General features: G+C 43.3%; 1 protein-coding gene across 1 annotated transcript in view; it reads right to left on the reverse strand.

Moving 5' to 3' along the window:
- The window catches only part of LOC115251978 (neural-cadherin-like), a 103813-nt gene extending 76499 nt beyond the window's left edge, over nucleotides 1–27314 (reverse strand). The window contains 1 exon segment of the mRNA XM_029846033.1: nucleotides 25798–27314. Within this exon segment, the coding sequence (XP_029701893.1) occupies nucleotides 25798–26851 (1054 nt within the window). The 5' untranslated portion in view covers nucleotides 26852–27314.
- Nucleotides 27315–27588: the final 274 nt, after the last annotated feature.

Genomic DNA, 27588 nt, shown 5'->3' on the forward strand with positions numbered 1-27588 from the left:
ATCAAAGAAATTGGAAGATTTAATCCGAATAGGATTTGAAAGTACCTCAAAGAAAATGCAGTTCAGTCGGAGAGGGGGAAGACAAAGCTCTGAAATAAATTCTCGCAGTCATTTCTGACATGTAAGGGATGAAATAGTGGCTCACATCCAGATGCTTCAGTCTTAAATTCCTTCTGGGGGGTCGAGACAGCTATAATATATCTTTTGTTGTAAGTCCTCACTGACAGAAGGAGCTGGTCTGTGGGGAGAACCTGTCAGGGGGGGTCTGTGGTGACCGGGCCTCTGGCCGCGGTTCCGCCCCCTGGTGGCCCAACCACCTGCAGGAGAAGTCACACAGGTCTCTGCTGTGTGGATTGGGCTGAGGAAGGAAGGAAGGGAGGAAGCAAGGAAGGAAGGAAGAAAAGAAGGAGCCTTGCTGTCCAAGGAGCCCCATGTTTCTCTTGACATGGAACTCATCATGGCTACAGCCCCCCCCCCCCCCCCCCCCCCCCCCGCTGCCTCAGGCACGCTTAAAGTCATTCCATGTGTATTTTATTTAAAATATAGTTAACCCAAGAAAAGATTTCAATTAATTTCACCATGACAACGATTCAAAGAAATCAACGTTCGCTCAAAGAGACTCGTAACCTTTGCCGTGAGTTAGCGAGACAAATGAAAAAGGCCAAATGGAAGTTGAGCATATGAAAGGCGTAATACGATGTTTTGTCTTTTTTTTTTAATTAACATAAGTAAGAATATGACATTTAACAAATACAAAACCTATATTAACAAGGCTGAACGCGTTTCTGCATGTTCACACAGTTCATTTGCCCGTGATGACATTAAATTATTTGGACCTTGACAGGCCACTCACAATGTTTCTAGTCATTTCCAAAATGACTTCTGACTTCTGACGTCTGACTTGACCTGTCGGAGCGGTTCCTGGGAGCTACCACATGTTCCTTATTCCCACATCTGCAACTATCTGGGAATGTACCAACGTGGAGGTTCAGGTCACTGACAACGGCGGCTCGTCATTAAAGCTGCCGCCAAATATTAGCAACGGAACGTATCGGTGGGCCGAAGGCAGATATTCCAACTCAGACGTCCCCATTATTCAGGAGACAAAGCGTGTTTAACAATGCTGATCATGCGCTTGTCAATTTATTAAAAAGATGTGCTTCTTTCTAATTACTGTGTCATGCTGATGGCTCGGTGCCTTTTCAGTCATTAATTATTCGCCACTCTCTGAAGACCTGTAGACGTTACAGACCTGCGATGTTTTTAACCGCTTTACCAAACGAGGCCTGACAGATAACCAAGGAAAATGCTAAAATTTATGACAATCATCTCCGCTAAAATGTCGGCGATCTGCTTTAGAACTACGAAAAGAACCCTGCGGTGAGCTCTACTCATGTCAAGGTCTTTCTGCAGGGGTCCACAGGGTGACAATGTTGGGTCAGAAGCGAGATAAGGATATTTATGTCAGTGTTCCGGGTGTCTGGAGGCAGCAGGCTGTCCATCTAGCTTAGCATAATGACAAAGAGCAACAGCTGGCAGAGTGGATATGGAACCAATGTCTCAAAAGTTAAACCCTTTAAACACATGGGCAATGTCATAGTAAAGATTAAATATGCGCATTCTGCTGCTCGTGTGTGTGTTTAGGGGATGGAACAGATTTTCCATAAACATCTGATGCGCTTTAATGTGTACAATCACCTGTCAACTTAATGGCTTTTGGTAGGAAGAAGCTCATTTCCCGCTCTAAATTTCCCTGTGCTCGCTCTCTCTCTCTCTACCCATCATTCAGCTGTTTGTGCTTCCTTTGCTTTCACTTTCTCTTCATCTTCCTTCAGACACTCTCCTCATCATTTTTCCGCTTGTTATTTTTACATTTCAGTTTCCAGAAGAGTTGAGACAGAAGTTTCTTTATTCCTCCGCCAATGTTGTTATGGTCACATCACAGACATGAATGAGTTGAGACAGCAGCTACATTTTATCCTGTAAAATCAAGTTTCAGTCTATTATTGCATTATCTGCGGTTAATGTTTTACATGCTATTGATTCAACTGTTGACAGTTTTGAGACCATCGACTCCAGCGATGAGGAGCAATCAGCTCTGGATCAAGACTGGATTTCATAACGGATGTTCTAAAAGCTTTAAAAAAACACAGAAAGATGCTCAATATCATATCCACAAAGCTGCTGTAGCTCAACTGCGTGACAGGTGATATGCTAATGATGGCTGAAATGGTTGTATTTACAGTTAATTTGCTCAGGTTTGAATTCTTTGGATTGAATTCTGTTCGGACCCTCTCAGTAACAGCAGAAGTCTGCTGACAGTTTTCCCCTCGCTACATGTTTGTCATGTCTACATGTTCGTCTGCACAAATAAAAGAAAACAAGACCATAATGTAGACATAAACAACAGTCAGAATGGAAACGGGGTCCATTTAAAGCTTAAGCATAGGATTCGTTACGAAATCAACCTTGAAGAACTATATATCTTTTAAAGACCAAAAGGTGGAGCAAAGACGTTCAATAAAAACTTGTAATAACAGAGAAACTGAAACTTCTACTTCTTTACGCAATAAGCAACTGTGTTTAAAATCTTCACCCATGTCACTCATTTCCTTCTTTCCTATTTCACTGTTATTTTCTCTATGTGCGGCTATATGCATGTTTAAATCACCATAAAGGCATGGCGACCGCTGCCTCAGCTGTAGAAGTGGTGCGATCCATCTGCCAGGGAAGACGGGGGAAGGCGGAATCGACATTCACGTGTACACGTGTGTCACAGAAATCCCGCCGCCCTCCTTTAGAGGCCAGCACCGTACTGAGCACCGTAAAGAGATCATCTGCTCGTTGTCCTTGAGGGCTTCGACAGAGCAAACCTCAGCCAGCATCGGGGCTCTCCCACCACTGCGCGGGCCCGCTTCCACGGCCCTCAAGGACTCGCTGACGCTCACTGAAACGCCGGTTTCTTTGACGACGTGAGTGCGGAATAAAACTGCCTGCACAACAACAATAAACCCTGGTTCACTTTAAAACTCAGACAGCTTTGGCAGCCCAAAGAGGAGCACGGGAGGGGAGGGGGATATATATATATATATATATAAAAGCATTATTAAATCCCACAAACACAGAGTAGCTTTATTCGTTTGATGCCTGTCTCTCTCAGTCCATCTGTCTTACAGCTGTGATCATGTTGTTTCTCATCCGCTGGGCTCTGTGGTTAATTGGCACCTTCAATCTATGAGACAAATGAAGTGAGGAGGCATTGACCTTTCAGAGTAGTTACAGCTCTCCTCCCTTCCTCCCGTTTCTTCCCAGCACCTTCTTCTCCATCGTCACTCCCCCACATTCTTAGTTCTTCATCGCGCCTTTTGTTCCTTCCTCGGCTCTTTCCGTCATTACACTTTTTTTTCTCGATGTCTGCATTTTGTCACAATAAACAGAAGGCAGTCTACCACCGCCTGCTCTCGACGCCCCCTCCCCCACCCACCCACACACACACACAGACTAGTGTATGTTTCTGCTGTCACAGCCACCTGTAGCTGTACCCATCTCCTCCCTACACACATCTACTCCAGTAGGGCTGGTGGTCCACAGCAGAACAGTGGATTCCTTCATGATGCACCAGAGCCGTTAAACTGTTTAATGCTGCGGCCTTTTTCCGAAGGTTTTCCCATCCGAGCCACCAACTGTGATGCTACATCTGAGCTATGCTAGATAGTGTTACCTGTCTCATTCTGATGACCCCGATAGACAGAGAGAGGTGATTATGTACGTATGTGTATTGATGATCAGGTGTGTCCCACAACTCCAAACACATTAGCATGAAAGTCTGAGAATTGTTGTATTTCAACCCATTTACATTTACAACCCATGTGTGCGGCTTATAAAAAGTTAGAGGGACCTTGTCTCTAAAGTCTCGTTCTTTATTTAACTGATGGTTTGAATTGCTGCTGTAAAAACACTGCTGATGTCTGCCGATAGCTGCGCTGCAGCTTCGCAATCATGGCGTGCACGCGTACATCATGAACCCTGACACCGCTGCTTTATTCGGCGCTCAAAGGTAAGAGGGTGTTTTCATATATAATTAAGAAAACGTGACTTGTGTAGCCCACTTCACAGGTACAATCACAAAAGTCCTTCACAATGCAGCTACGGCGTGTTAGAATATAGCATAAATGACTACATCTCTTATATAATTGTGATTTTAGCCAAGTTTAGCCAAGTTTTTTAAAAAAGTCAAATGATTATGTCTCCATAGCCAAGGATGGATTAAAAAGACTTCTGCTTTGTAACACGTTTTAGGCACCAAGAGAAGATTTTGGCCAGAGGAATTGAGTAGACTACCAGAAATGTGAGGGGTTAAAAGTAGATAAATATTATTATTATGGGGCTTGTATTACTCTAAAAGTTAATACTAAAATGTTCAAAATCAATACAAAACTTCACTGGGAGTTGGTGAAGAGCAGATGCAATTGGTGTAATGTGTTGAGAGGTCCCGTTAAAAGCCTGGCGGTGGTGTTCTGGATGCTGTGGTTCCCTAAAGGAGTCCTGGTTCAAGTACACAAAAAAAGAATTGCAGTAATCTAATGTGGAAGATAAGATATGTGTCGATGGCCCTCCCTGGGTCTGAAGGCGAAACAGTATTTTACAGCTTCGAGATGTTCTGTAGGTGAAAAAAGGCAGTTTTCGATCAGCTTTCTTAAGTGTTGCTGCGAGCTGAGACATGGACGGAGGGACCCAGACATCCCAGCTGCTGCACGGTTCGACGCGTCTTATCAACAGCGGTGAAAATCATTTTCCCCGTCTATTTGAACTGGTAATTGTTTGCCGACCGTCTTCCTGACAAACAGTTCAGAAGCCCGGAGCGCTCTCATCTGTTCCTCGGCTTCAGAAAAGGAACAATATAACAGGGCATCGTCTGCATAGAAGCAAATATTATGAGAGTAAAGCTGAAAAAGCATCAGCGTTTTGTAAATTCGCTGCATCGTTTGTAACGTCCTCCTGCACTTATGTCACAGTCACTATACAGTTAACAGATGTGACGCTGTCTAACCTACTGAAGCACTGACCTCTGTAGGGACCGTGCCAAGATCTGGTCTTTATTGATTTGTGGTTTTGCTATTCTCTTCCTGTCTGGCTTTGTTTCCCATCTTCCCATTATCACTGTGCCTCATTGAGACGTCCGTTCCCGTGGAACTTTTCTTCTATCTAGTCGGTCTCAAGCTCAGATTTCTCCCAGTTCCTTCTGCTTCTTGTTTTCTTGCCCCTATAAGTCGTTCCCATACGTATTAGCGTCACTAGTGTTTCTCAGTCCCTTTATGCTATTGCTTATCTTTTGCCTCATGTCCATAATTCCGATACTCATTTTATATCCCTGTTTGCATTTTCGCCAAAGCATTTCATTGTCTTTCATCCCAAAATCATCCCCGAAACTGTCATTTGGGGATTTGACCCTTTGACAGACCTGTGGTTGCATTGCCTCAGCTCTGCTCAGCAGTATGAAGGGCAGACCTGGATACTTAAGCAAATTTCCATGAAGATTCCTTAGATGCGGCCCAACATCGTGGAATCGTGGTGGGAGTTGAGGAAGGAACTGAGCAGAAAATATGACCGCCGCTGGATTCAGTCCGTCTCACTGTTTGTTGGGCCTTTTTTATTAGATCCCATACGTCTTGATGTCAAACGAAAAGCACCCCATCATCGAAATAGCTGCCAGACACCTCGGGTCTGCTCGCAGCGGGAACGTCGCCAAAAGCCAATTTTATAGAAGCCCCCCAAGAGTCAGAAACCCAGAGTTGACCTGTCATCTTTGACATGTTGTTTGACTCAGAAGCTGCAAGATCACTGTTGCATCACAATGTCCCACTTATAGAAACTGGACAAAAGAGCTCATCTTTATTGACCACTATTACCTTTTCAAGGTCAGGTGTGAGACGATGTTCCTAAGCAAGATCATCTCAAACTTAACAAAACAACAGAAGCTGCAGCTGGCGCAGTTGTCTACACCTCCGTCTCATAGCCCACAATGCTACACTGCAACAAAAGTAGTCACCAAGGAAACGGAAAGTCACGATATCGTCAATCACGTGGCCACTTTTCATTCCTCAGATTGTTTTTGGAGTCTTAATTCCAAAGTCCACATTCACATAATCAAGCGTTGCCTTTGAAAAGCTCTGAATGGTCTTGTTGAACATCTTCTGATGGGAGGAGGATGAAGTGGTGATACACAGTGTGCAGTCCATCACTTTTTACTCACATCCTCTCCTACAGTGATGGGCTCATTAGCAATGCAATCCCATTTGTTTGTTTTTTTTTTTTGCATTTCTTTTTTCTCACCGTGTCTTTGTGTGTTTTAATTAGATTATATGTTTTATTTTCATCGAGCTGGTCCGACGAAGCAGTTAATGTTAGTGTAAAGTGCCCATATAAACCGAGAGTCTATTGCATCAAGCAGTCTAATAAATCGACTGGCAGATGCCTGCCGCATAAAAGTCTTAGAACAGAGGAGAAGCCATCAGTGTGTGTGAGGGGCGTTCAAAGGCTTTTGCACAGTCAGTGAATTCAGGGAATATGGAACTCTTTGGCCTGAGCGCTGCCTTGTTAAGCTGCACTTGTCGACCTGTCAAAATCCCTGCAGACCTTTTACCTGTGCTAGCTGTGATATCAGCTACAAGACCGAGAGGATTCGAGTTGAAGGGCTGCCTCTGAACAGCCTTCGTTAAAGCCAAGGCGGACGAGTTTATCCTGCATCGTGTCTGATTGTTCCATACATGAATGTAGGTCTCGTCAAACTTAGTTCTTCAAATGAAAATGAATCTCTCACCTCAAAAATCCCATTCCAAGAGGCCATTAGTCGAATAAAGACCAATAAAAGGTGTAAATAAGTGTCACTGACACTGACCTCTTGACCCTGTAGTGCAACAATATTGCGCTAAATTTAATCTTGCATCGGAGACCTCATTAAATCTCTAAAACTCTGATGTTCTCCCCAGCATTACTTTCTATTCTTCATTTGTACTCGTCTTTTAAACCACTCGATTCAGTCCATTGAGTTCCTGAACACAGAAGGACCCAGAAGAAGGGAGTTAGCATGGTGACGATGAAAAAGATGGATGGAGGGTTTTTTTCCGGGAAGACAACATAATCTAAACTGGTCTATTTTAGATTCCATAAAAACGGTTCTCATTACATTTTTACTGTGTGTGTGTGAGTGTGTCATTTTCAAAGGAACAGATAAATGTTGTTCTTTATTCCTCTTTAATCTTTTCAATTTGCCTTGTATTACAGCAATTAAAGTCAACCCTCCCCCGCTCTCTCTCTCTCTCTCTCTCTCTCTAGGTCTCTCTCCCTTCCTCCACATTGAACATGACTGTATTGCAGCAATTAAGAGTGTGTTGTGTTACACACACCACCGCTAATCCTGCAGAGCCAAAGCAATCCTCTGTGTTAGCAGATTACTGTTCACGGCATGCGCTCTTGTTATCATACTTGTGTGCTCACGCACAAGACCCCTCGAAACGCATGCGTGCACACACACACACACACGCACACACACACACACACACACACACCCAATGAATAGTTCATGGACTAAAATGGCAGTGCTTCTTCTGTAATACTTTCAGGCATTTCTAGTCTGCACTCAGCTGAACCCGAACCAGACATTTTAGATGAATGAAAATAAAAAATAAAAAACGTTTCCGCAGCGTCACAACTGTTTTATGTGTCCTTAATAACCGAGTTTACACGATTTGCGCCCAACTGTAAAGTATGAGTACATTACTGCCTGACAGTAAGTGAACAATAAACATTTGCTCAGTTTAGGGGAACATCCTGCTTTATTTGCAGAACTAGAAAGAATAATGTGGAATATTCTTGAGCACACTGACCCCTGGAAATCTGAAACCCAAAAAGCACATCACTGTTACGAAAAGAGCCCATTAAGAGAAGAAATGTGAAAAGAATCAAAAAGGTAGAGCGATCCATCCAAAACAGCCCCAGTGACGCTGGCTTTGATTAGTCACGGGCGACTTTGGTCTTTGTTCTAAAACTACGGATTTGAAATAAAAGTTTAAATTGAGAAGTAGAATTAAAGCTCAGGGTTACCGGTTACGAATGTGTGTGTGTGTGTGTGTGACTACTGACTGATTGTAAGGTGTTTTGGGAAGTTAGTGAAGTCTGAAACAACGGCAGATGCTGCCAGGCAGAACAAAGACATCAGCTGGTTCTTAGAAAAGTGACAACCTTTTTTCCAAGTTTCATATTATTTCATTTCCAGCTGATTCATATTCACCGTGTTGTGTTGCACAAGCTGTCGGCCTTAAACAAACATCTGCAGAGACCTTTCCCTTCGATTGGGCAGACAGGAGGCTGAAAACCTGTGTCATATTCATTACTTCTCAGCACTTTTGGATTTGTCAGGGGAAAAGCAGAGATAATTGTGGTCACCTAGCAGCACCATTGGGGATCAGCAGCACAGAACAGCCAGCGACTAGTACGTGCGCACAGTCGTCAAATGACTTAATTATTACAAAAGTGCTTCATGACGTTCAGTGACAGTTGCTATGTCATTGAGCAAATACACAAACACCTCAGACGTTTGTTGATTAACCCCAAAAACTGGACAGGAGGATACTGTGGATACAAAGCAGCTGGTTTCCTTGGGAACACTTCTGGATTCCACCTCAAGAAAGTAGAGCTAATGTCTCGTTGACAGCACCCGTCCTTGGCAGCTGGTCAAGATACCTCTGGAGAATTCCCTCTCAAAAAGTCCACGGTTGACAAAAAAAAAATACCTGAAAGCATAATGCAAATTTCCCTGGTCAGGCAGAAGATTGGGGAGGGAGTTTAAAAAGTGGGAGTTTGGAGAGGACTGAGAGGGCCCTGCTGCGCACCTTCCAACGCCACAATCATTTCAGATTTATGTATTTTATTTAGCAAAATGTCTTTGTCCTTATCCTCCCACTCGATGCGGGTACGTTAGGTCCACGCACGCTAACATAAACAGGGGCAGTTCCCTGTGCACGCGTCACTTACAGAGGTTCCTTTTTATCCAGCTCAGGATGTTGCGGTTGGTGCCACCGTTGTGTGTTTTATTGACACCAGTGTGTGGATACGGTTTCTCTCGCCAGGGTGGTGAGATAAGCCCTGTTTTCTTAGATTTCTTTCTTTAGCACAGCCCCCACAGTCGCTGCACTAGAGGAACTTTCTTCACTGGCTGATTTGTTTGTTCACTGAAATTAAATTGACAGTCTAATTCTGCTTCGGCTCAGTTCTTATTGATTGTCAGTGCTGCCGTTGCTTTGTGCTTAATGTGAAAAGAGATGTAACACAAACCTGTCGAGGGTAACAAACTGTGCATTTTGACCTTTGCATCACATGTCAATGGCTGGGAATGATTTCTCCCGTGAGCTGAGTCTCTTTCATTTCTGAGTGATTATTCATCATCCTTGTTGCCTTTTGTGGATCAACAGCACAGCTCGGACTTCCACTTCCCCCACATTTATTTTCATTCAGTCAATACAGCAGCAGTGACACTATCTGGACACTAAATTTCAAAACTGTAAATGGAAAATGCTCGTACACAGCGCCTCTACTCAGCTGCTGAAAAGAGCCTTAAAGACTTTTCCTTCTAGTTCAATAGAAGGTATTAGCCTTTGGCATTACAAATTCACCTTTATTCAAAGTATACATTTCAAAAATTCCACAAGTTAATTGATGAATATAGCCGTGCATGCAGTAATGTCTTGGGAACGTCACAGAGCAGCTAACGTGACTGATCCCGACATTTCGACTGCGTTCAGAACATACTCCATCAGAGGCAGAAAGGTCTGTAAGTCTGGGAGATCATGTGTCAAACATGGCGTCTGCTAGAGGGTAACAGAGGAGCTGCCTCACTCCATTATTCTTCCCTTTATACATGATACCACTTAGTCACATCATCCAACAGCACGGTTTAAGTTTCCCAGTTACGTGGATGATACATCGTCACCAAACTGAATGATGCTAAAGCCATTAGCTCTTTGACTAGTTGTCAATAACTTCCTGAAGATAAATGAGGACAACATTTAGCTCAGTCATCTTGGAAATATTAGAGGTGACTAGCCTTGTTATCTTAAATTTGGAAGATCTGAGCTCTATGTCTCGTATCAACTTGATTTCAGAAACAGTTTTTGGCCATAAACCATTGCTGAGGTTTGACTTATCTCAAATCAGACATGCTGAAAAGCTGGTTTATGCATTCATCTTCACACTTGAAGGACGTGTGTGTGTGTGTGGGGGGGGGGGGCTTGGAGGGAGAATGAATGGTTTCCAATTTTGGATTCTCAACTTGTCTGACTTTAATCAGATGAACTCACTTCCTGTGGTTCAGACAGGAAATCAATCGTGGCACGGCACACCAATCAACACCCTTATCTCTGCCCCCATCCAAATGTTTTATATATATCAGTGTCTCTCTGGGTGTGTGATTGTTTGGATGTTAATCTGGTTTTCTTATCATCCCTACATTATAAATAAATAGCGCTATATATTTACAAAATGCCTCCTTTATACTGTCAAACCCACAGCATGTAATGTCAACTCATTCTCTAGTTCAAGTGTGTGCGTGTGTGTGTGAGTGTGTGTGGGAGAGAGATAGAGGGGCAGTGTCACGTGTTCAGACACTGTCTTCTGATCTGTTTGACAGTCCCCTCATGTCTTTAACATGCTGCAGGATTGCACAATCACTCACATTGATAGCGTGCAGCAGAAAGAGACAGAGAGAAAGAAATGACTCTGAAAAAAAAGGTGACTTTAAAGGAGTAAGTGAAGAATAGGTGAGTAATGTAAATAGAAAATTTTGAAAGAAATGGCTGTGCTGGTAATATCTGGGAGGAGAAACACTCCAGAAGAGGAAATTAGACTGCGATTGGAAGAAAACACACAACTTGGACAGTGAATAAAGTGGGGACGCAGCTGAGGATGCGGAAAAAAGACAAGGAAAATGCATGACGAGGACGGAGAGCCAGACAGAGAACTACGACAGACATGAAAGGCCCCAATCACCGGCATAAATGCGGCGCTGATGGCGGTGGCAAGAGTCGAGCACAGTGAAAATGGACATATGTCCACGAGACAGACAGATAACAGAGAGGATGAGGACAGGTCCTCCCCAGTGGACTCAGCATAAACGAAGAAACGCTGCAGGGCAGTGGTAGCACAGAAGAGCTAACATTAAACACACACTATTCTTTTGATCCAAACACACACACACACACACACACACACACACACACATTAATTGATCCCGGTGCAGCAAAGCTGACAGAAAGGCAAGACTTATGGAAGTTACCCTGTGGCCTAAACAGACAAACAAATAAATAGGCCAGTCAAATTACAGGAGGGCACTCCAATAAATAAATGTGCAGCTTTAGAGGCCACAGGACTAAAGTCTGGCCAGATGACCTTCACCAACAATCAGAAGGCCTGGAACAATGAAGGTCTTCACATTTAACCGCCCAGCATCTCTAAATGATCAGCTTTCCTCTAAATAGATACCTCAGGGGGAGTGCTTGTTCTTCCACTATATCTATTTCTCTACACATTGAGCACACGATAAGCATGCAGATCGATTCCGTGACTCCCAAACTAGATCGGTTGAGCCTGGGGTTAACAACAACCGCCACTGGTGCTCTCAAACTACAGGGTACCGTGGAAATTGTTCTACCCTGGATCGAAGGGCGAAAAGGGTGGCGTGTCTGTAGGCAGAGAGAAGAAGAAAGGCAAAAGTCTTGGAGAGCCAGCGTGTCAGACAGGGTGATGAGGCCGAAGCTAGAAACTGAATATGTGATTGTGGTTGTCAGGGGTGATGTCCCGGGGGGTAGGGCGCAAATTAGGAGAGAAGGGGAAATTCTGCAGAAGCGGTTTGTGCAGGTTTCAACGGGCGTGTTGGTGCAGACGACAGAGGGCATCAGGAAGGGATGGACAGGATTTGTCTCAGGACAGGAACTCAGAAGGTCAGACGATGTAGACTTTTCAAAAAGAACATCTAGCGAACCTCTTCTTCCAGAAGAGTCAGGAACAGAAGTCGACTTATGAGAGACGACAGCGCACAGGGGGACAGCATCCAGCGAAGCCAGACAGCATAGAGCGCTCATGTGTGGGATGGTTCTGGTGGTGAGAACGGTGAAGATGAAAAAGACAGAGGAAAGACAAAGTGGGGGCTGAAGAAGGAGTGTTGTGTTTTCCAGGGAAGAGCTCAGACAGGGTGTTGGAGTGGTGCTTCAGGTGACTGGACAGCTACGGCTAATGTGAACCTGAAGCAATACGTGACCAGGATCTATCTTTGAACTCACACGTTTCTTCCAATCCTTTGGTTTCAGGCTCCGGGTTTCTTTAAAGTGCCTAAAGACAATCCTGATTTTAACAGACGGCGTATAAATTAAGTTGCAATAAGCTGAATTTAACTGAAAATTGAATCAGGGAGGACTGGAGGAGAGTAGCTGAAAGTGCAGGAGGGTGTGCATGCAAAAGAGGTTAGCAAACAATTGAGACAATGGGACAATTTACTCAGCCCTAATGATCCAATCATTATTCAGCCTCTGAAGGTATTGGAGCCTGTAAGGACCAATCTCAGCTCTCCCCCTTAGTCCTTGTCTTATCCCTTAGTCTTTGGGTTCACGTGTTCACAATGAACTCTTGTCTGTAAGGCTAAAGGGGCGACACAGTACTGGAAATAAAGACACGTGAATGTAATTAAGCCCAATTATTGTAACAACACTTGTATGTTTGTGAAATCGTGCTAATGCATCTACAGCTAATTATAGCTAGACCGACGGCTAATTCACTGCAAATGGACAGAAAAGAGTGTGTGAGCAGCAGTGAGGCTTCATGCCAGGATGGAGAACGACAGATGCAGGATTTGCCTTGGGGTGCAAGAGAAGCACAAAGCATTTGTGAAAGGGGTTCAAGGTGGAGGTGGGACTGCATCAAGCTTTGAGCACCGTTAGTTGAAGCAACAGACAATATAAAGCTATAGGATACGAAAGAGAGGGACTCAAGTGGAACATGAGGGAGGAGTGAGAAAGAAGGTTGAGGACTTCAGGGACTCAGGGTCCAGCCCAGAGTGGTGAAGACCATGGAAGACAGATGAAGAAGTGTCTGCAGGCAGGTTGGAACAAGTAAAGAAAAGAATCAGCGGTGATGTGTGATAAAGGGAGAAGTAAATGTGTGATGGTGTTGAGACCAGTGATGTGGTGAGATGGTTTGGAAACATACTGAGGAGGGACGGAGAACAGATATATATATAGAGGTAGAAGGAAGCTGAGGATGGGACTAGCAGACAGGGAATACAGAGAAAGAACAAAGAGGAGGTTTATGGATGGAGAGGAAGACAACATGAACTTAGGTGGTGCAACAGGAGAGGATGAAAGAGGAGGGGAGACAGTGGACAGTTGGCTGTGAAGATGGCTGATGGGTCTTTGAGAAAATTGGGTTTGATATAATTTCAGTTTTCCATAAGATTTGTCTTCTTTTACAAATTGGTTTGAATGAATAAAAGAAGAATCTTCTGTTTATAGAAAATTTTCGCTCTGGTTGAGTACAATTAAATCACTCATTTCAGCTTTTCAATTAGGATTTTAGCTGTTTCATAACAAGGGATTAAGGGTTGTTTTCATGAAAAACTGGAGAAACATTTCTGGACACTTGTTGACAAAGTGGCTTCTAATCACTTGAATTAGGCTGTTACCAAATCTCTATGTTGTCATTGACCATAAAAGCCTGCTGTTATTTTTACTATTTGCTATTTTAATGAGAAAGTTTCGACACAATCTAAAGTCAGTCGCTCCTGCAAAAATGGGACAGCAGCTACGTCTGACCAGCAGCGTTTCAAAAGTCTTTAGGGTAAACTAGAAATTGAAGTCCATATTCAAATGAGTCCACTTCCACACACTGCTGCCCCCATTCACCTCCATACCATCTCAGACCTTTATGTATAAATGGCCACAAATCCATAATTCATGACAGGTTGTGATGTATTGAAATTAATCTTCCACTTTCTCTGCTTACTGAAGTCACTGAAGTAAACAGGAACAAAGCCTGCCTACATTAGCTTTAAGCTATATCGCATTAGCAAACCAATCTGATGTTTTTGTAGTTATTATAACATCTATGTCCTTACCTAAATATGATTATGCAGTTCAATTATATAATGAGTTTTCCCTCAGGCACATTTGGCTTTTCAGATGAAAATAAAAAAAAAGGAATTTACATAAAATGCTGAACTTTGACAGCACTGCCTTTCTTTGGTATTTTCATTTGATTGCCACTTCGCAGGCTTTGGTTATCTAATCCTGGGGGAAAATATCCACATAAAATTCAAACCTTTCTGATTTAGCTTCATTTGATGACATGCACAACATTAAAATCTGCATCAAGAAATACATACAATTATACAACAATACAGTGAATATAATGAAATGATTAAATCTCAGGTGGGGTGGGGGGGGGGGGGGGGGGGTAGCAAAACAAACATGATGACAGATTTTGGCATGAATTGTAATATGAATTATTGCTGCCAATATTAATAATTAGTGACTTTTTGGAGGGTGGAACCACGAGAATGTTGGACGCATTAACATTGGAAACAGGATCCAAATCTGGCTGCAGTCCTGAAAAGTAAAGCGCTCCAGTTCTAAAGAGGAAGAATGGGTGTATCTGATGATGACTGGATCATTCAGCTGAAAAGCAGCTTTTCAGGATCCTACATATTTGACCCTGAAATCAAACTTGCAATTAAACCCAATAGCAAAACAAAAGTGGGTCTAAATTCTGCACTCCTATTTCTTCTGCTATAAATAGTTTGATGATGGGTTCATAACAGGGGTGTATTCGAGCGGGCCAGTGTTGGCAGGTTTGAGTTAATGCATTAAAAGCTCATTCTCTTCTCCCAGCCAATCAGCCAGAGACCTGAAAGCAGTCCAACGGTGCATCTGACGCTGACTGAAAATGAGAATGAGATCTTTTACAGCAGACAATTGTTGGTGAAGGCCTGCGAGTGACTGCGAGGAGGTGAGCAAAAGAAATTTAGATGGATCGCGTCTCTTTTCAGGCTGTAACAATCAGATGAAGGGATTGAAAAGAGCAACTGGAAATGCTTCTGGAAGGTAAGCAATTCCACTGGCATCGGTCAAAAAGCTCCATGTGACTCATCAGAACCGAGTAAGTAATGAGCCCCACATATTAAGCCATGTGTGCAATATATCTGGATGTATGTTCTATTTATGCAGCTTCATTGAACAAATGATGGCGACTCTTTGATCTGGGTAAACAAAAGACGAGGGATGCGTTGAGCGAACCGGAGGCTGTCTGGATCTACAATGACGTTTGGTGAGCCATCACTCACAATAAGAAATGTTGTGTTTTCTCTCAGCTTCTCTCTCAACACTTGGATAAAATGGATGATCAGGACTACAGTTCTGAAGAAAACTCCTTCATTTTCTATGGTAACACAAATTTTACGCAGACACACAAACAGGCACCACCAGTGAGAATTGTGTAATAGAGTAAAGACACCATGTTAAAGCTGCGCTGTTAAGTCATTAGAAAGTGTGACATAGGTTGAATTGTTCTTATATCCCAGCCGTGTTAGCAATATTCCTATGGAAACTGATATGTGTGCAGCTCCAGACACGGAGAAATGACTGGAATTTTTGTCAGGATGAAGGTAAAATTCTGTAGCTGCTTTAACCCTTGTGTAATGTTCATATTGTTGTTACTCAGCCAGCGTTTGTGGGTCTGATGGACCCGTTGCGTTTTGTGGCTTTTAATGCCTCACAATCAAACACTTTTATGTTAAAATACTGAACAGATGTTTACCTTATCCCAATTACAAGCAGTATAAACAATATATATATAGTTAATATTTGCCCTTTGCCTTTGTTAGGTCACATTTATAACTTATTATTTAAAACATAATAAAGAAAATCAATTAAAATCAAGGTGCACATCAAATGAGAGGTGATATATGTTCTTCACAGAAAATGAGCCAAAGTCAGAGAGTCTCAGTTTGAAAAATTAATCAATTTTATCATTTTTCTTTTAATAAAAAGTGAAAATAGGTCCCACAAACCCGAACACCACACAAGGGTTAAAACAGAAATTATCACTCTAAGGGTCTTTTTCGTGTACCCACAGAAAATTAGAGTTGAATGGAGTGTTGAGTTCACTGACCTTTAAAGAAAAAGAAAGCAGTTTAATAACTTTATTTTTTTTTTAAAAACAGACAAAAGACTTCCTTATGATTATATCTGGTTCACAGTTATAGCAAGAACTAAATAGAAAAACTGGAGAGACTGGAAACTAGATAAACACCAGATATCAGGTACAAGCTAAAGAAATACTAAACATCAGAACCAGAACCCACCTGTGCACCTAATACATAAAGGAGAAGAACCATTCTCTCTAAAACAATAAGAACCAACAGCCTGTTATAACAAAAGCAAAATGTGTTAGAAACTCTAGTTTCTTTGTTCGAGTGTGAAAATATCAACACATTCCAGAGTGTAAAAATAACTTGGCTCGACGCTGCAACACAGAGAAGCAAAGCAAACTCCTTATTTCCTGAAATGCTGTAACGAATGCACAGAACTACAGAGTTAAGAGTGGATGTTCCTGGTCTACAGCGGTCAGCATCTCTCAAAACTAGTCTAAGGAAGAACGAGTAGTCTTGGTCACGGTCATGGGCAGCACGGCTTAGTGATGCATGTTGGGAGCATTCTGTTGTATAGCTATAGGTCTGCAGAGCAGCCAGGGTAGCCATGCTGACCCTTGACCTGAGCTGAAAGCACATACCTGGGGAACACATGGCACCAGGAGACATGAACCACCAACATAATCCTGGTTGCAGACCAGGTACATCATTTCTGATGGCCTCAGCAGGCTCATGCATGCTGGCACAAAGGAAACCTGCTTCAGGACTGGTTTGAGAAGCACGAGTGTAAGGTGTTAGTTGGCCACCAGGTTCCCCTAGATCTCGAACCAATCATCTGTAGGAGGCACTAGAAAAATGATCCATGCAGGCCCCAAATCATTAAAGTGCTGAAAGGATCTTCTGCTCACATAATAATGGTTCTGGTGGAGGGGTCTGGTGGAGGGGACTGGTGGAGGGGTCTGGTGGAGGGGTCTGGTGGAGAGGTCGAGTGGAGAGGTCTGGTGGAGGGGTCTGGTGGAGTGGTCTGGTGGAGAGGTCGAGTGGAGAGGTCTGGGGGAGGGGTCTGGTGGAATGGGACTGGTGGAGGGGTCTAGTGGAGGGTTCTGGTGGAGGGGTCTGGTGGAGTCCACACCTCAATTGGTCCGGGCTGCTAAAAGAGGAAACAGGAGAAAGGGGTACCAACAAAATGTTGTAGAGTCCTGCTTGATGAGTGCAGGCAGACAGAAAGAGAGACAAATTTTACCCTCGACTTCATTCGAGTCATCCTTTAATCTTTAATCATTTTACCCACTCTTAACTTCTAAATTACCAGCCGCTCTCATCCTGCTCAGCTTGTTACTGCTGCAGACATCATGTACTCTACGTTATTCTGCATCATGAATCTTCACTAGGTGTTTGCTTTTACCTGCTTCTACTACACAAGATTTGAGGGCCTGGTTGCAGCTAATGAAGATAAAAATGGGGAACGAAGCACTGTCAGCAGTGTCATGGCCTTTTCAGAAAATGAATCCAACACAGTAAAAGTCTCAAACTTGAGAAACACCTAGTGAATAAATTAGCATGCTGATAATTTAATGCAGACACCAGAGGTGCATTTTCAGGTTAGAAAATCAACCTTCAAAAAACTGTTTCCCAATTAACTTTAAAGCCGAAACACTCAGGCAGAATCAAATTTAATTTAGCTACAGAAAGTTTTCAATGTCTGGGGATCAACAGCCCCGACTCTTTGTAGAAATAACACCGACAAATTTAGAAAGTTAAATCTGATCTACGGAAGAGGTTCAAGTTGCCATTGTAATTCACAGACATAGTGCAATCTTTTTTTCTTTTATTTTCCAGTCTTCCTGACAAAAAAAAATTCTATATGAAGCTTATCAAATTATCTTTTCATTTATGGGGTGGGCAAGGTAGTCCGGATTATTAAAAGCACTCTACAGGCAGCAAGGCAAGAGGGAGGATTGGGCCTGTCTAATTTTAAGTTGTTACCGGACAAGAGAGTATTTCTTGTTCGGTATTAGAACTTAAACGTAGCTGATGATGCAACAGAGAGTTGGACTGGTGTGAAAAGGAGTCTCTCTGCTGCCACACCTCCTCACCTGGCTCTGACATGATCCCCTTTAAGACTTTCAGTTTCAAAGTACACCTCAAACCCTGTAATCTTGTCAATTTTGGAAATATGGACACACTAAAAAAACTTGTCCTCATAGTCATACTTTTTTTTGCATTTGCGCCGTTTCTAAACTATCATTAACATTCACAGTTTTATCAAAGGTCACTCCAGCACATACTTGCAAATTTACTAAATATTCCTGACAAACCAGAAACTTGGACAAAAATAATATCAAAATTGTACACAACGGGATTCTAGAAGATAGTTCACAAAATCATATCAAATTCAAGGTGCAGTTATCACTCCCTGCCCACTCAATGCTATTTTAGAATTTCCTCAAATCACTCTGAACTCAGTAAGCAGACATTAAATGTTCAAATATCCTAGCATCAGCCTTGCAGGCGTATGCTTCTACACTGGAAGTCGCCCAAACCCCCAGCAGACCCATCTTGGCAGCCTGATCTAATGTCACTCCTTAAATTAGAAAAGATCACATTTTCACTTAGAGGGTCAACTGGGAAGTTCTTTCCTGCATGGCAGCAACGTCTCTAATATTTTGATAATGTAGCTACAACTCCAGCTGTGTGAGGGGGAGGAACCCATTTCCTGTCCAGCTGTGCTCTTGTCCCACTATGAAGGTATGGACACAAGTTGGTCGATGAGATATCCTGACCGAGAAGACCAACTCGGGTAAAGGGGCGGGAGCAGGGAGTCGGGTTATGTTCTCTAGGTTTTCTACTTGTTTGATTGTTTGTTTATTTAAGAAAACAACCACACATATATTTGTAAACACAAAAGTCTCAATAAAAAATTGAGAAACACTAGACCCCCCGGCTGCCTGTCAATGACATTTTAGCCCACTTTTCATTTCACTATAATGAAGTCCAGCTAAATATATATATATATATATATATTTTTTTTTTTTTTTTAAACTCATCCACAATGAACTGAGTATAAATGATTCGACTTTAAAGGTTGAGACCTGGATAAAACCAAGTGGAACCTGTCTTGTTGGACCTCTTCCCCCCTCCTGCTCCTTCTCCAGGGCCCCTCCAACTACTAGCTGTGGTGGAGGTTTGGCTGCTCGGTTCAAAGAGAGCTTCAGATGCCAAATGATAACCGCCAATAATTATTCCAGTCTTAAACTGCGGGTTTTTAGGATTGACATCTCCCGCATGGTGCGTTGTGCCCAATTTCCCATCCACCCAAACGAGGAGTTTTAAGAGCTCAGGTGTTTCTGCCCGATTTTATTCTAAATTTTACAAGCTCTTGAAGACATTTTGAGATGATTCATGATCCAGATAATGAAGTGGCTAATAAGTTTAGGAGTCTCCTAGATTCCTTTGGTCTCACTCAACCAGTTGATGAACCAACACTTGAGTTTAGACACACTCTCAATCTCATAGTTTCACATGGGCTGTCTCAAGGAACTAGTGGGCATCTCCTTTGTGTTTTGGATTGTGCTGTTCCCCAGCTGGCAGATGTTGGAGCTTTACTTCCTGGATAGTTTGTTGCAGGCTACAAGGACCCTCAGCTAAATGCCTACAGTGGACGTGTCTCCTCCCTCTGTCCAGAACAGCTGCTCTTTGCCTTCAACTCTCCTTCCTGTCTGATCCTGGACTCTGTTGTTCCTCTTTGACAAAAAAAAACAACAAATAGAAGCCAGTTCCCTGGTTTACTGACCTCACTCGTACCCTTAGGCAACAATGCAGGCAGAACGGATTTGGAAGGAGGACACATGTCAGTCTGTTTAACACAGAACGTTAAAGGAGGAAATGTCCAAATATGTGTCCTCCATCATAGCCAATAGCTTTGAACAGTCAAGAGATTCATTTACTACTACCTAATCTGTTATTATGTCCGGTCTGATGCTTCCACCACAACATGCAAAAAGTTTGTCTTTTCTTTCTTACAAGGTAGCATCTGTTGGGAAGAACATTTTAATACACCCGTTTCTTTTGAGGATGTGCATGTTCCACCTGCACAGCCGGCTGTCTTTGAGCAGTTTGACACTATTTCTTTGCTCACTTTCACTGCGTTAGTTAATGGCATAAAACCCCCTAACTGTCCCCTGGACATTATTTTGGCTGAGCTCCTGAAGGAGGTTCTTAACCTTGTTGGGTCCAGTCTACTTGTTTTTATCAACTTCTGTTCTCAGCTGCACTCAGACGTGCTGTGGCGAGGCCCTCGTTAAAAAAAAAAGCATCTTGTCACCCTGTGATGTCTAAGTTTAGACCTGTCTGTGTTTTGCCTTTTCTTTCAAAGGTGTTAAAAAACAGGATTTTATTTTTACTTATTTATTTTTTTTAACAATCACAGACATTTTTAGGGAGGAACTGGGATTTCAACATTTTCCAGTCTGGCTTAAGGTCCTGACACAGCACTGAGTCAGCTTTATTAGAGGTGCAGGATGACATTGCCCCCCCCCCAGCAGCCTTTGATAGAGTTGCCAATGCTGATCTTGTGTCTCACCAAAAGCACCGTGTTGTGATACGTGGCGCTGTGCTTTAGTGGTTTAGGTCTTACATAAAAATACAGGTGCTTTACTGTAATGACCAGGCCGCACTGCTCAGCACCTGCATCGCTCCCTTGTGGGGTGCCACAGGGTTTCTTCCTGGGCCCTATTCTCTTTCTACTGTACATGCTACCCCCTGGAGATAATTATAACTAAACATAATTTGTCTTTCCATTTTTATACTGATGTTCTAGAGATTGCTTACACGTTAAACTGACTGTATAAGCTGCATGAATCAATGGCTGGCACAGAATTTTATACAATTTAATGATAGCAAAACAGATTGTATTTTGTTTGGCATCTGATCCATCCGGAATGCTGCTGAAGGAGACTTTGGCACAATGGACACTTTTCTAAAACCTGAAGAAATCATGGCTATTTCACGGTGGTTTAACATTTAACAAACAGATCAATCCATGCGTTGGGACTAATGCAACGCTCTGTGTGACGGCCTCAGCCTGTTTCTCATCTGAAACCAGGACAGCCGCTGCTGCTCGGATATTAACAAACACACCCAGTTGTGAGCACATAACACCTGTGCTTTCCTCACTCCACTGGCTTCCAGTTCATTTTAGATTTAATTTTAAACTCTTGTTTGTTTTTAAAGCCATTACCACCCTGGTTCCTCTCTATTTATCAAAGATTCTAACTATCTGCCACCAAAGCAGGGCCCAGCGGTCCTCTGGACAACTTCTGTCCGAAGCCCCAGTGTCTCATTATAAACAGTGGGGTGACCGTTCATTTTCTGTCGCTGCTCCCAGAAACTGGAACAAATTACCTCCTGATATCCGCACCACCACACATGTTGGCCTTTTTAAATCAAAACTGAAGACGAATCGTTTCAAAGCGGCATTTAACAGACTGTCATAGCCCTTTATTATTCTGAGCATCATCATTTTATCTGTATACCATGTTTTCTCTATATTCTCTTTAATCTTGCTTGATTTTATGTTTTCTAGCTACGTCTGTTGTGAAGTGTAGCTTTCTAAAGAGTTATCTAACTAGCTTCTTGGTAGATTGCACGCTCTGTTAAAGCTACAGTCACAGTTATTCTCTTGCCTATTGGAAGGCAAAGGCCTTTCATCCGAGTCCCTGATCGCAGCACAGGATATTCCCAACTTCAGTATCACAGCCAAAGCATCTTGGCTGCGCAAATACTTCACAAAACTGGAAACCACAGAACTCTGCTGGCCACAGACACATTTTGGGCGGCTACCGTCTGTAGCTATTCTACACTGTCACCCGGTGGTGCAGGAAAATGACCAGTGGTTGATTTTCATCACTAGTATTATGAGGAGCATTATAGCATTACTGGGACTTGCTGGAGCTGCGGGTCCCATTTGAGCCCAGTCTTCAAGTGTCTCTGGAGAACTCTTTAATGAGCAAGTCACTGTCATATCATATGTTACATATGAACCTTTGAAAGTTACTTTAACATCCACAGCGGTGGGCTGAACTTTTCATCAGGATTAATAATTACCGCTATCTCATCTGACCTACTGTCAATTTCAGGGTGTTCTAGATGTTGAGGTTCACAAATAATAATTTTCCCTTTAACTTCTCACATAGCTAACTTTTAATATATGTCCAATTGCTTCAAATTGTTACCTGGTTTTGAGAATTTTCTGTATTAAAGCTGGAATAGTCTCCACCTTCAGTCATTCAAGACTATATAAATGAACCTTTCTTAATGAGGGTGAACTCAAGTGCACAATATTGCTCACATCACATCCATTAAATGGAAATGAGCGGGATTTTTTATCCACCTGAGTACACATTGGACCCTGTGGTTTGTCCTTTGTACATATTTAATTGTCATAAAGTGTCATTTGAGTATAAAATGCTATAATGGAGCTGGAAGGTTTTCAGAAACACAGAATAATTTATTTACCACCAGTGGACAATCAAAGCCAATGTAGTTTATGATCTGTTAACTTCATGCACACAAAGAATGTGTGTGTGTGTGTGTGTGTATGTGTGTGTTGGGGGGAGGGATCTTTGAGCAGAATCTTCTATTTGTAGTATATAATACTGGGCTTTAGATTTCCCATTTTTATTGGGGGAAAAATACTTTAAATTACTTATTATTTATTGTTCACTTTGGTTACTTTGCAGATCAAATGCTACATCATCGCTGCGGGTGGGGAGTTGAGTGTCATTGAAACGGCTTTTCTCCCGCCACACAGAGACTATGGTTTCACTAAAGAGGGACGGGGCTTTCACGGTGTCTACGCTGATCTAGGATGAACTGTTACAAAGTGGAATCCTTTATATTTGTTTGTGCCACTTTCAATCGCACATTACAGTAAATATAGAGTATTTCAAATGCTTATTTGTCCCATATGATCTAATTTATTTGACAGTGCGGCCACTCCCTCAGAAGCACTTTCTGACTCCTGCAGCTGGATTTCTGCACATGTTCAGGACAAAAGCAGGTAACCAATTCCAAGCAATCCGATGTAAAAGTGGGTTCTTCATAAAATGCACGTAAACGTAGAGTCACACAGGTAAAACTGTCATAAATTCAGAGACATGTGCCTGTGTGACACATCACACTGAATAAATGTTGACCTGAAGCCATGTGGTCATTTTATGCTGTGTGCTCAGGCTGGGGGGGTCGATCCTGGCGTCATCCGATAGGTGAGCGAGGGACAGAAGAACAGGGTCGATTACGATGATCCAGCATGGTACAAGGGAAGTGGACCTTGTGTAAATGAATCCTCAGAAGCTCTCTCACTCACTGTGTGTTAAAATGTGTCTCCACTCCAAACAAATCCCTGCAGTACGAGTGAAAATGAGAGCGAGAAAGTAAGAGAGCGAGCGAGACAGAGAGACAGACAGAGAGAATGAGATGGGATTACAGGGATAATGTGAGCAGATGGAGGGAGGTCTACGCTCCATCAGGGCTCTCCACTCCAAATGGATTAAAAGACTTCAATGGAGTCACCGACAAGTCAATGGCTCCTACGTTTTTCACACTTGAGAGCTACAGCTGCGCTGTGCTCATCCAGTCTGCAGCCCTGCCTCCACTCACCGTCTGCTAGACGCCAAAATTCAAACTTCTACATCAAAGTTGTCCTATCAAACCCATCGGCACACTTATGTGGACTTACTGTATTACACACTTCACGCAGAGCTGCTCTGGAACACATCTGAACGCCCAAGCAACCATTTCTGTCAAGTGGCTAAGCCTCTAATACACTTATCTATTTTACACACAATATATGGATCATCCTTATCTTAACTGGTCGGATAAAGATAGATTACACATTGAAATTACGCTGGAAGGTTTTCATGCGAACCAGCAGGACGCGGACCCCCACAAAGCGCACTTAATCACATAATATCCACTGAAACCATAAAAGGTATTTTTATCACGTTTAATCTGTTGGAAAGACATTACCTATATTATAAATTATTCATTGATACAGCATCAGCAACTTTCCTTCTTTTTTCTCATAAATTGAAGCAATGACTTTATGCTACTGAACAGAGTCCTTCAGCTGCTTTGACCTCACTTTTTAAAGCAGAATTAAGTTGTATGGAACATTTCAGATATTTTTACCGCTTCACATTTCAGCTGCTGCCTTAATCTGGTGTGTGTATATGTGTGTGTGTGTGTGTGTGTGTGTTTTAAAGGATTTAAATGTTTGGATTAACAGAAATACCTCATACAACCTTGTTTTTTAAAAAAGACCCCTTTAAAATACATTTCCAAATGATTAATTTCCTGAAAAGGCAGTGGGCGGATGCTCCTTTGACAGCCTGTCATGTTTTCTCCTCTTTTACTTTTCAGTTCAGTCTTTCTGCTTTTTCTCTTCTCCCCATGACAATACACTCATGACAGAAACTCATTCCGTTTCATTTCTAAAGGAAAACACAACTCGGTATAAAAGGAAAATGTAAAATAATTTACAACTTGTGACAGGGTAGAGAACGTCACCTTGGAGGCTCCGGCGAACAGAGAGGCTACAAGTGTCACATTTAAAAGTCTCACTCCTCCCAATCCAATTCAACACGTCTGTTCCTATTTTTATTTTTGTGTCAGTTTAATTGAAAATACATCATCAACCATCACATGTTTTTGAAGTCAGATAGATAGATAGATAGATAGAGAGAGATAGATAGATAGATAGATAGATAGATAGATAGATAGATAGATAGATAGATAGATAGATAGATAGATAGATAGATAGATAGATAGATAGTGTACAATGATGGAATCTGGAATAGATACACACACACACACACACACACACACACACACACACATCCCTTACCGTATCAATAACCACAGACCAACAGTGACATGAACCCAATTCTATTCTCAAACTTAAAACCATGTCTTCACAATCAAACAGTCCTTCAAAGTTGGCTAAAATGTCCTCTCTTCCCAAAAATGTCCTCACTTTACTCGAATGAGTATTTTGGTCCTCGGAATGTAGCATATACAAGAACACACGCACACACACGCAAATCAGCGTATAAATCATCATCAACCATGTTGACGTGTCTACATGGTCCCCAGTTGAACTTGAGTAGAACATTCTGAGCACTCGTACTCTGAAAGGATGGGCTTATATAAATAGAATAAATAAAAAGGGGTATTACAAACTGAGTTCATGTTAAAAAAAAGTCGTTCATATCCCATCAGCTGTTGTGTTTTATTTATATTTCAATCAGGGCAACCTGCCATCAATATATAGGCAGGTCAATGAATCCTACAGAAAAGAAAATGGAGCTGCAAACCTCGGAGGGTTCAGGGGTCCCTCCAACGTTATTGGAAATACTACACAAGCAATTTATCACTGATGACCAGCGGGAGCGACTGGAATCTACCCGAGATCTTCGTCTTCGTCTGTGCTGCGCATTTACGCACAACTACTGAACAGCGACATGGGCAAGAGTGGAGATCTGAGCAGCAACAAAATAAGTTTTGCTTAAATGCGCGCGCGCGCGCACGCACACTCGCCCGCTACACACCTCTTTTGTCTTGAATTTTGACGGTCATCTCCACCAGCGGCTCGGTCTCTCGGTCAAGTTTCCGTGATATGATTATATCCCCGCTATCCCGGCTCACGCTGACCGGTGAGCTCTCCGCATCGGGCTCCACCAGCTCGAAGGCTGCCGACTGAAACCTCACCGGGTTCAGGTTCATCACCACCGACCCGATCCCTGCGTCCTCAGACACACTGATGAATATGGGGTTGTCTGTTTGCATCACTGATCTGGACTTCCGCTCTGGCCTTTTGGGGTTTGATTTAGGGTTCCACTTCGCCTGCTCGGGGTTCGGGGGGAGCGTCACGGGCCACTGCCGTGGATTGATCTCGATTGACACGCACTTGCTTGTGCGCGGAGGCCACCCGCGGTCACGAGCAAATAGTTTGAACTTTATGGGTTCCTCCTGACCGAGGATTGAATCGACCAACAGGATGTCTCCTGTTTTGGGCACCGCGTAGAAACTCCCATTTCGAGGCACGGTGAAGTAAATGAGCTCCGCGTTCTTCCCGCTGTCTCCGTCCCGCGCGGTGGCCGCGTAGATGGACGTGCGAAGCGCAGTAGCATCACCCAGATTCAGTTTCACAGCTTCAACGGGGAACACGGGTTGGTGATCGTTGGTGTCCAGAACGTCCACCTTGATCGACGCAACCTCCCCGACTATTGGGGACATTCCATCCTCCCGTCCCGAACACTGGCCGCAGCACAAACCGAGACCCAGCGTGTATTCAGCCCGTTCTTCGCGATCCAAAACCCCGCATGTCTTCAGTAAGACGTGACCTCGTTTGTGGTGAGAAAAGACGCGGAAATTCTCGCTCCCGTCTCCCATGAGTCGAAACTGCGCCGTGGCCGTGTCGGAATCTCCGATATCGCACAGCGTCTGTGAGTTTAACCGCTTCATCGGGACGCTCAGTCCGTTGACCCGAGAGCCCGGCGACGAGTTCTCAAATACGTGTCCGTGGAAGAACGGCACCTGTTCCACGGTCTTGTTTCCGAGAGCGCACGGAGCCAGAAAAGTGAAAAACGTGAGCCAAATCATGTTTGGATGTTTTCCGAACTCCGGTACATTAAAGTGCTCAGGAGACTCTGGAATCCGTGGAGCAACTCATTCCCTTCCCGAACCTCCTCTCCTTTCTCTGAAATCCAAAAGTTCCATCCAACTGGCACCGCGCTCAGCCTCACGCGTGTGAACTTTCGGTTGTGCGTCTCCTCCTCTGCTCCTCCAGCCTTCGCAGTAACGCCGCTGTCTCTCTGTGCGCGTCACGCAAAATGTTTCCAACGGCACGAGTGCGCGCTCCGTCCCCCTTCCTCGCTCTCTTTCGCGTGCGGTGCATCCGACCGATCTCACATCACGTTTAATCCCTCTTGCGTCTGAGCGGCTGCAAATTGTGCGCACCCACACATCACTTCCAGACGGCTCTGCGCTCTTTTTCCCTTTTCTTTTTTGAGATCAGAAATCAGTTTGAATCCTTCGGATGAAGCTCACTAAGACGTGATTCGTCGCGGAAACATCTAAGAGGCGGCAGATTTACGCACGTCCACCAGTAACAGAGTGCTGCGACAGAATGAAATCAACTTCTCAGCAGTGGAGCAGGGAATCAACTCGTGTTCCGGGGCCAGTACAAACACCCCCGCAGTCATAATCAAAAGCGAAGGTGTGCGTGTTTGTGCCTGTGCGTGTGCGTGTTAGCCTGTCCGACCGTCCTCTGGGACGCAATCCGACCTCCCTTTAGTGATCAATGTTTAGTCTTGCACGTTCAGATCAATCACTCTTCT

This window comes from Takifugu rubripes, chromosome 13 (genome assembly GCF_901000725.2).
Source record: "Takifugu rubripes chromosome 13, fTakRub1.2, whole genome shotgun sequence".
NCBI lineage: Eukaryota > Metazoa > Chordata > Actinopteri > Tetraodontiformes > Tetraodontidae > Takifugu > Takifugu rubripes.